The following is an 11,218-nucleotide window of genomic DNA, read 5'->3' on the forward strand; positions in this document are numbered from 1 at the left end:
ATGGGAGTCAAAATTTTGACCCCCATAAATGGCCGACGTGTTAGTCGACAAGGTAAAAGGAAAACCACGCAATTTCGAGGCATGTTTGTGTGGATCATTGTATTCTACTTTTACAACATCTTTCTACCCATATGCATTTTATAAAAAACGGTTACAAACGCTTTTCAAAGACCAACTCGACCGATCCAAGGCAACGTGTTCCTTTAATCGAGATACGACAAGAAGAGAGTCTTTACTCTTTGATGGTGAAATCCACCACTGTGCTCTTTAAAGTCACAAACGTTTTTAAGGTCATTAACATTGTTAGAGTAATTAACCAGAGGTATACACCCTCCCTTTATTGGTATCTAAAATAATAGATAGTTTCACTTGATACTTTGAACATAGTCTCTCTAGTTTAGAATGCCAAAATGTACTTGCGGGAAACACTACAAGTAAAAACAACTGCAAGCAAAGATTGCGCAAAGACCATCAAGTTGTTTTATTGATTTCATCGATACATAGGAAGAAACATTTCGGCCTATCGGGAAACTTCTTAATTATCAGCTTCACACATTTTTTTTTTTTTTTTTTTTTTTTGCATTGCTGATAATGTTGCAATTGCTCTGGGTAAAATACATAACAGTGATACGGTATGATAAAACAAATTATTTGATGACATGATGTTTGGTCAAAAATGAAAAGAAAACCGATAGAAATATTCCAACATTATGACACAAGACAACGAAGTTTATTCTATAATAAAAACAGTTGTTGCATGTTGCTTGCATTTAGCTCTTGAAAACATTTTTGCCATTATCTATATAAGGCTTTGATAAGCGCTTTGTGGTTTATGTTTTACACGCATTCAAATTTTGACGCAGAAGTTTCATAATAATTCATCAAGGATTTCTCTTTAAAAGCTATTTCAAGTTCGTTTTCGCCTGCAGACTGATTTCATTTTTCGCATTCAGCTTTGTTTCGGTCATTCTTTTTCACTTGTTGCCATTTCAGACTACTATTTTAAATGTCTTCAGTTGAACTACTTCATATTTACATCACTGTTGTAATAGAACCTTGTTATGGAAATATAATCACACATAGCGCGTTCACAAAACAGCCAATTTGATTTTCATGCGTTCGAATCATATTACGATATTGCTAAACCAATTGATTGTATTTGTGTTTCAAAACTCAGAATTCGTGCATTCAAGCTCATTTTGTGCCATTCGAATTAGTATAGCAATGTGTTGAATTTAGCATAACATTCAACTTAGCAAAGCTGGTTGGACTGGAAAAGCCTCTGCAAATTTGAATGCTGTTTTGTTGAACGTGAAACTGGGTGTTTATTTTGTTAATTGAATGACGCAACATTATTTTTGCCTAGCTCAAAACGAAATTGAATGACCAATTTAACCAGCATTCAATTTTGCACGAAATAGAACGGTTTGATGGTAAAATAGAATGGTTTGATGGTTTAATTGGCTTCTCATTTGCCGAAATTGACCGAGAAAACCTTTATTTGGTTTGCTAATGGCGGCGTGTCACAGACGCTATTGTGCGGTGCATGCGTCTGCTGAGTGCACACATCTATAGCGTTTGGCAACCACTAGCATAAGTTCAGGTAAATATTTGACATTATGTGCTCACGGCCAAAAAATAAAAAATTTTGTTTATACTTGTGGGTGGAGGGGCCTTGGAGTGCAAGTAAACAAAAATGCATGTTAAATTCAATGTATATAGCCCGTTGCCATGGTTACAGCCCATTTTGTTTCCCGGCCATTTTAGGCAAATTGTGGGGTCTGAAAACTTTCTTTTTTTTAGCTCATATTTACAGCTCCACCCCACCGAAATGAAAAATTGTAAAATAAAATAAAACTTTAATATCACTACAAAGAATCATCCTTGGCCTTCCTTGAGAAAACAAATTGATGCTTTAAATTTCCCCCTCGTGCTATTTTCGCATCATGCACTAGAGTATTGTTTTAGATCTTGCAAAATAGACATTTTTACCCTATTTTGCCAAAAGTATCAACTTGCCGGGGGTCTCAGAAAATCGTCCTTTCGGTTGTGATTAGGGCCAACATTAGTCTTTTCATATCATCCACAAAATATGTTTTTAGTTCTCTATATATACTGCTTTTAAATCGTCCACACCAGTATAAGGGACACTGCCATGGTGAAGACATTGACATCAAACATAGAGGCCATCCCATTGCAGTAGTCGGTGTTACAGCAGCAGATGTTCACGCCATTGGTGGTATCGCAGCCTTCCGGGTTGGGGCAGACATTCTTTGGGAAGCAAGCTCTGGCAACAGTCGTCACTTCGCCGTTTACATAGTCACGCCTTGTCTTAAATGAGAGACAAAAAAAACATCATCAGGGGATAGGAAGAAATGGATAGATAAATGAATTTTTTTATAGCACTACAAAACACACCCAAAAGACCTGTCTAGAAAACTCCCGAGCCACAAACTTTAATATTACATACAAATTGATTTTAGACAAGAACAACGATTGTTTCAAAAACAGTCACCAATTGGTATCTCTATAAATGGTATAGCAACACCATGCACCTACAGCCTCTACGCCCCAAAAGTGTAAAAAATAAAATAAATAATCCGTTAATCCGGAGGTGGTTGGTTCGAATCCCACTCTAGTCAATTCTTTGTTCGTGTTACCCCTAAAATCATTTCAAAATTTACCCAGTCAGTTTCCCTTGTGGTTTATATTGATAATAAAAATAAATACATACAATAACATAATACGAAACAATTATAAAATACTAAATATTGCATTAAGAAAAAATGAGAAAGAACAAGAAAAAAAACTAAACAAAAAAATTAACAAATAAAATACTGTAATTCATAATCAATTTTTAAACCAATCACTGTCTACTAGAAAAATGTTTTCTTAATAATAATCACGACTTTCATGGTGATGCTTTGGAGCCGATGATGGAACTTTTTGTTTTCATTCCTTCTAGATCATTTCAGAAACTGAAGTTTGCTTATGGAGATCTTCAGAAGACGATCAGAGCATGACGATCAGAGCATACTGATCGAAACGTCAAGTTGAAACCAACGGTTCTCTTTAGAACCACATCGACTCATTTAGAGCAAGTCGTTATATGTGTAACCGAAAAATTTTCCATATCGTATTTCCACCATGGAAAATTTCAAATCCTACTTGAGGTTTACTTACTGCGCATACAGGATCTTGAGTTGGGTAGCAACCAGTTTTCACAACATGCGGTCCATTAGTTTTGAAAGGATCGCCACACGCGGCGGTGTTCGTCGGCAACGTTTCGATCCCATACGTGCACGTGTAACAGTCTAGGCATTCAACTTGTCCTAATTGTACAAATATAAAAATTAATAACCAAGAATGAATACCAACAATAATGTATTGTATTGAATTGAAATGAATTGAATTCAATTGAATTGAACAAAGAATGTTATAAGGTTTGGTTGTTAATTACTTATGATTGTATGTTGTTGAAGTTAAACAAATAAATTTAAAACAAGTAGAACAACACCCTTTTTTCTCTCTCGAATGTTAAGACATGGACACGTTGGGTGATTTTTGAGGACCAGTTTTGGCACTTGGTGTATCCCAACTAATAATATAAAAATAATAAATCTGTGACCATTTTGACTGAATTTGTCATCGAAGTTGCAAGAGAATAATGAAAGAAAAAATACAATTGTTGCACAAGTCTGAAGGGCTTTGGACCTGAAGTATTTAATATTTGAGTGAGAAGGCTCTTTCTCAAAAACTACGTTCAGCTCTCCATTGCTCAATACCAAGTAAGTTTTTTATGCTAACAATCATTTTGAGCAATTACCAATAGTGTCTAGTGAGTGCCTTTATTAATGACACCTGTTACAATGAATGTTATGTACTTCCTTAGCATGTTTGTTTTGTAATCTTACCAGAGAACGCGAGAATAAGAGTGAAGATGATCAGCTTCATTATTTATGCAGATGGAATGCCCTTTTCCAGCAGCAAGTATGAGTCCTGTTTAGCTGAAGAAACATGACAAAAATCACAAATTGATTTGTAGCGGTAAAACAAAACATACTGGAATAGGAAAAACACAGTTTATCTCTTGACTCTTGGGCAATAGGTCTTTTATTTTAAATCTTCGGACATAATTCTTTGTTGGCAGGGGCCGTCCAGGGTAAGGCAAAAGTTTTAAAAACTGTCATCAAAGCGATGTGCGCTCCAGACCCTTCCAATAAATAGCATACATGTTTATAAAAAATAAAACAAAATAAAAGCATGAGTTTAAAAATATATACATAATAACATATAAAAGTACAAAACACTACATTAAATTAAAATCATGAAACACCGAGCTGGCACAAACATTATGGCAAGATAATGACAATAGACCAAAACTGAACACTCGTATAGATAAATCAAAATATCACCCATATTATATTAAGAAACATACCAAGCAAAGTATATACAACAAATATTGGACGAATGTTAAAACGAGAGTCGCGAAAGTTTGGCATAGTCAAGATGTGACCATATACCTCCACAGATAAATTCAAGAACAAGTCCAAAGCCTCAAAACTGAACGGTATATTATTTGCAACCCCTCCCACCAAACTACGATCGGGTGACAATTTCCTACCCCGCCCACCACCTGTTTGTCTAAAGTTAATGCTTTTGCTAAGTAGAAATCCTGAACTTGAGTGAAACTGAACGACGTAACTGTGTAAGAAGGAATAATGCTCTATGTAATTAGGAATAATGCTCCTTTGTTGTTGATAAAAACACAATCAATACAACACAATACCTTGTCAATTGTAGAATAGAGTGTGAACATCCAGCTTCCTTTTCCTGGTCAAAAATATGCCATGGATGCACGCTAGAGCCCGTCGCCAGTTTACTGGGGTTAATGCCAAACTGGGTCCCTCATGATACCAAAAAGGCAAAGGCTGCCTCACACGAAACCAAAGAATTCCAAGAAATGACCTTTTGAGGAAAAAGTTTGGGTTCTACCATCTTGGCAATGGGTGTGAACAAGATTGGGAATACAAGCAGTTGGAAGCAGTCAAATTGACAACATTGAGCGATGTTAAAGTTCAGAAGACATTGGGGGGGAAAAAAGTAGGGTAAACGTCACAGCCATATCTGAGGCGATTTGTGCAGCAAAATGTCCAGATCAAGATCAAGATCAAGATATTATTCGTTTGATTTGTATACGCAAACAAAGGTGAACTATATAAATATAAAAAAAACACTTGTCATTATTTTGTAACTGCATTTCATTTAGTCCTTTTTTATTTTCGTTATTTAAATTGTAGAAAGGTAGACATATTAAGCCCACTCCATAAAACGAACACTTTAAAGGCAGTGGACACTATTGGTAATTACTCAAAATAATTATTGGCATAAAACCTTACTTGGTAAATAGTAATAGGGAGAGGCTGATAGTATAAAACATTGTGAGAAACAGCTCCCTCTGAAGTGACGTAGTTTTGGAGAAAGAAGTAATTTTCCACGAATTTGATTTCGAGACCTCAGATTAAGAACTTGAGGTCTCGCAAGTTCGATGGCCGATTGAGCTCAAATTTTTACAGGTTTGTTATTTTATGCTTATGTTGAGATACACCAACTGTGAAGGCTAGTCTTTGACAATTACCAATAGTGTCCACTGCCTTTAAAGACATCATCTCGGAAGTGTATTTCATTTTTCATTCAAATAGTTTTGTCTCGTACCAAAGTTCAGCAATTTTGTTTTTGTCATTCAAAAACCCATAGCCTATGTAAATAAAAGATGTTTCTGAGAATATACTTCTCCCTCATTTTTTGTTTGACTCTAACTGTGTTAGTTGATTCTTGTAAGCTAAACCATCATCGAGTGAGAGCAAAATCATTTCATGCAAGGTCGTTGACCTCTAGATGTTAACAAACTAAAAACAGCTGCTGTTGGGTGGACCCTGTGGGCAAAAACCCCTGCGGGCTAATAACCACCGAGATAGTTTTTCATGATACCACATTGGTTCAAGCTATACTACCATTATTAATATTCAAGAATTAAAAGAAAAAAATATAGGTTTTCTCGGTCAAGTTCGGCAAATGAGCAGTCAATTTAATTTGCATGCGTTCGAATTAAAGCTGTTTTGCCTCTCCAGTTGTTACTGTGTTTCAAATTCAGAATTCGGCCGTTCAGTTTCGTTTTGAGTCGAGTCAAATTCCTTTAGCACTCTGTTCAATTTTGCGTATCGTCATTCTTTTTCGTGACACACACGCCTGAAGAAGCGTCTACGAATTTGAATGTTGCTTTGATGAATTGCCAAATTGAATGATTATTTTGTTAAATGGAATGACGCAACATTACATTTCACTAGTCATAAAACGAAATCGAATGATCCTTTTCAGTAGCATTCGATTTCACGCGAAATAGAATAGCTTGATGGTTAAATTGGCTGCTCATTTTCCGAAATTGACCGAGAAAACCTATACTAAAGGAATGAACTATTGGGGCTTATATAAGAAAAGGAAATTGTGAATTTGAACATTTCTGTAAACCAATTTCCCCTAATCATCCTATTTTAATTCCTGTTTGTAGTGTTTTTTCCCCTTCACGTTTAGGGTTTCAGTGTTTTTAAATGAATGTGCAATGTTTCTGTGGAGATTTAGTGCATTGTTTTCCAACTGAAACAATAAATAAAATTGTCAGGATGGTTTAGGGAGATTCATTCAACCTCAGGTTTTCAATAGTCAAATCTACGAATGTTGGTATTAAATCATCAGTGGTTCAGATACAATGGGAGGAGCATGGAGTTCATTGTCCACACAGGGCTTGGAAAACACAAAATAAATGTTTGTACATGTATCGGGGTCTAACCAAAATAGCACGTTCAGTTATCCCATGTGAATTATCTTAAATGTTTTTAGATTTGATTTTTGTTGTATTGTTTTGGTTTGTTTGATTTGTTTGTGTGTCTATTTTTTTTTTATAAGTTTATTTATTTGTTTACTCATTTATTTATTTATTTATTGGAGTGACTACATTCAAACTATTCATTCAACGTGATTTTAAAACAAACAATTTTAAAACACATTACATGTGATTTAACTTGCAACAAGGACAAATTTGACTCACACTTATAAAGTAATATGTGCATGTTATACATCACCAACAGTGGGGATGCCACAGGTGGGACATGAAAATGGGCGGGGACCCCCCACCCCCTTTCATCAGCCTCCCCAGGCCCCCAAAATTTCTTTGAAGAATGCATGAAACACCCTTTCAATCTGTTTTTGCCTCGTTTCCCCCTCCCCTAAAGTGAAAATGTTTGGTTACACCACTGTCAACAGGAACCAAAGAAACATTACAATTCTGAATGCGTTTTCAAAGTTTTCATGAAAACATAATGTATACATTGTACTCTCTAAATGCAAAAGAGTGAAAGGGTACTCTTTGAAGAGCCATATGAAAGACAAGTCTTTTTCGAGTGGTCGTTCACTCTTTGAGATTGAAGTTTGCATCTTTTGAGTGATTTTTCACTCTGTGAAACAACCAACACTCTTTTAAAACAGCCATATGAGGGACAACTCGAAATGTAAAGAGTGGTGTTTTTCACTCGTTTACATCAAATGAACACGTTGCCTTGGATCGGACGAGTTGGTCTATTAAAAGCGTTTGAAACCGTTTGTTATAAAATGCATATGGTTAGAAAGATGTTTTAAAAGTAGAATATAATGATCCACACAAAATTAGTATCACTCGAAATTGCACGGTTTTCCTTTTACGTCGCGAACTATCACGGTCGGCCATTTATGGGAGTCAAAATTTTGACTCCCATAAATGGCCGACTGTGTTAGTCGACAGGGTAAAAAGAAAACCGTGCAATTTCGAGGCATATTTGTGTATATCATTGTATTCTACTTTTACAATATCTTTCTAACCATATACATTTTACAACAAACGGTTACAGAACGATTTTCAAAGACCAACTCGATAGATCCAAGGCAACGTGTTCCTTTAAGAGAGTAAGTAGTATAGATCATAATTCAGTGCATATTTTGTTTCAGCCCCAAACCACTTGTAACAGATTGAACACCTTTCAACGTGTAATACACACTCTTGGCAGTAGGGTATCACTTGGCTAATACAATGCATATCAGTTTCCTAAATGTTGTATTGTCTGCAAGTTGATTTAATGAAATGTCAAACTGAGATACACATGGGGGGAAACATTCCACCAACAAATAAATCCTGATAGCGAGTATAAAAGGGTAGGTCACGTGTACTGTAAATGTCCAGGTGCAAGTCACTCAGCATGATCCTGAACTCGAAAAAAAGAAAATCCACCTCAAGAGTAAAGGAATAATTTTTCGCTCAAGCCAATCAAACAGCTAAAGGTATTTTACTACATTTTATATTAAAATACACAAGGTCTTTTATAGCACTTTATTGCATCCCGAAGGCAACGACTCTTGAGGGTGCAACCATGATTAAAACACTTTCGGCTTGCGGGTGCAACCATGTTTAAAACTCTTTTGGGAGAAGTGTTGGCTTTGAGACAAACCGTTGTGAAGACTGTTATCGGAGATAAAAGTTTAGGTTTTAAGAACTACTTTATAAAATGGGTATTTTCGGCAAAATTACACAGAAATGTCAGCTTTGGAGCCGGGAGAAGCAAAAGGTTTGGCCATGCAGCAGATACGGATCATGCACAAAATGCAGTGACTTTAGCTGATAACTTTATCAGAGGATACACTAAACAGCAAAACCTACACAATACAGAACTCTTTCATATAACAATAATATGCCATCTGGCAGGTTTATTACAAATTAAAATTGAAGATCAGGTGAAGTTGCGGTAGCATATTATGATGAATATGTAAATCTCTTTTGAGCAGTGTTCGTTCTAAGAAGAACTGGCGGCTGACAACTCTTCCTGAAGTCGATCAGAGCATACTGATCAAAACCTTGAGTTGGCAACCACCGGTTCTTCTCATAAGAACCAACACTACCCTTAGAGATTTACACATGTTTCTATCGCAAACCTCTCCTGATTATACAACCACTGTGCCAATTACAAATCCTACAAATAATTAGATATCATTTCATTTCAATAGCAGATAAATTGCCGCTTCAACATGTTCTAGCATGTCTAGAGGTGGAAACACACTGTACCAACCCATTTGGATTTCCCATTTTCATTTGGATGAATATGTTTTGACAGTCCCTAGAGCATACTACCAATACACTGGGCTGTTTGGGTCATGTCACATGAGGCAATTCACAAGCAATCTCCAACAACAAACAAAACGTCACTTTTCATTCAGTTTCTACGTACTTTCTTGAGGACAATAGTACACTGTTTTTAGATTGTGTCTTGCGCCAGAAAGAGAGTTGTGCTCATGTACTTTTCAGTTGAGTATCAAGTACTGTCAAATACTGGGGTGGCAAAGTAGTACTACATGTACTTGACTCAGAGTAAGTACATGTATACTACCGTACATGTACATTTGAATACAAGTATACCATGAGTATAAGTGTCTGAGCTGAAAGAGTCTAAAAACACAAAGACAATTTACACAAATTGTATTGTGAGATTTGAGACTTTTTTTCAAAACCACCTTCATAACAGACTTGATCTTATTGGAATTGAGTGCATCACAAAACAGAGTTTGACCTAGAGTCTCTCTTTAAAATAATGTTGTGCCATTGCAAACTTTTCTAGCACCATCATAACTTACAAACAAATTATCATTGCATACTAATTTTCATCGTTTTCGGAAGTAAAAAAGTTACAACACTGGTTGCTATACACAACTTGTAATGCAATAACACACCACCCAATCAATCTGGGGGAAATTAACACAGATTAAAACCCTTACTAACACATTCGAGTCATTCTTGCTACATGTAGTGTGAGGAATCCCGTATCCTCTTCTCTTCTTTTCCCTAACATTGCAATATTTCAGAGAATACATTTCTCAGAAGTATTGTTATTGTATCACGTTTAAAAAAATGATTTAAAAAAATATTGTTGACTTTACTTTTTTTTATGATAATCAAATAAGTATTATACCTTAATAATTACATACATGTACACATACAAATTTAAATGACGACCACAACAATATCTGCTGCTCAGTGATAAACAAGCAAAGCATAGTTGATAAAATAAACTCTATTCATGCAAACATGCATACCAAGGAATTTCAATTCATTATCCTAAACTCTATCCGACTTTGGATTTTTTTTAAAGAAAACACAGTGATTTTGTTTAAACAAAATCCAAGATAATAAATCCCATGCCCACATACTTCCATCTGTTTACCTCAAAATGAGGATATTTGAAGTGGGCAAAAACACAAACATTTTGGGCATAATTTATTGTAAATAAAATTCATATTTCTCACACACAGAGATAAGTTCGTTGAAACTGAGGTCAGAAGGTAAAGAGTCTGGATCCACTTTTGTTATCATCACTGTTCATTGAACTAGTGTGCAAGGAACCAGACGAAAATGGCTACAGGGTAAACAGACATTCCTGTCTAGGCTAAACATAAAAACGTCTCCCTCAGGAATGACATTTGACAAAATGCGGAACATTCCAGCAAAAGTGGCTCTAGACCTGGGATCCCCCTTTATTCTAGACCCATCACTTCTCAGCCATTACAACTTAGGTAATGCTTTCTGCTCTACCGACCAGGCTTCGGACTGATGATACCCAAGCCAGCATGTCAGATGACAAAAAAAGGCTCCAGGGCTGATGTCTTTTAATATTCAATTGGTAAATTGCCTCCTTTCAGAGGGAGCCATTTCTCACAATGTTTCATACTTACCAACAACTTCCCCATTACTCCTTACCAAGTAAGTTTTTATGCTTACAATTATTTTAAGAAATTACCAATAGTGTCCAGTGCCTTCAAAGCCATTGGACACTTTCGGAACAGAGAAAAACAAAAGTTCACAGATTTACAAATAACTTACAGGGTTTACAGAAGATAATGGTGAAAGACTACTCTTGAAATATTACTTCATGTAATTCTTTACTTTTTGAGAAAACATCGATATTGAGAATTACGGATTTATTTTAAACACATGTCATGGTGCCGAAACAAGGATGGGTTTTCCTGTTATTTTCTCCTGACTCCGATGTCCGATTGAGCCTATATTTCCACAGGTTTGTTATTTTATGTATAAGTTGTGATACACGAAGTGTGGGCCTTTGGACAATACTGTTTACCAAAAGTG

General features: G+C 35.8%; 1 protein-coding gene across 1 annotated transcript; it reads right to left on the reverse strand.

Annotated features, from left to right (window-relative positions):
- Positions 1-414: 414 nt before the first annotated feature.
- LOC139938593 (uncharacterized) lies at positions 415-4,926 on the reverse strand. Its single transcript, XM_071934177.1, has 4 exons — positions 4,790-4,926; positions 3,915-4,007; positions 3,184-3,332; positions 415-2,331 (listed from the first exon to the last, which is right to left on the reverse strand). The coding sequence occupies exons 2-4, from the start codon at positions 3,952-3,954 to the stop codon at positions 2,122-2,124; spliced, it is 399 nt and encodes a 132-aa protein (XP_071790278.1). The 5' UTR covers positions 3,955-4,007; positions 4,790-4,926; the 3' UTR covers positions 415-2,121.
- Between the last annotated feature and the right edge of the window lie 6,292 nt (positions 4,927-11,218).

Source organism: Asterias amurensis, chromosome 6, assembly GCF_032118995.1.
Source record: "Asterias amurensis chromosome 6, ASM3211899v1".
In the NCBI taxonomy this organism is placed as follows: Eukaryota; Metazoa; Echinodermata; class Asteroidea; order Forcipulatida; family Asteriidae; genus Asterias; species Asterias amurensis.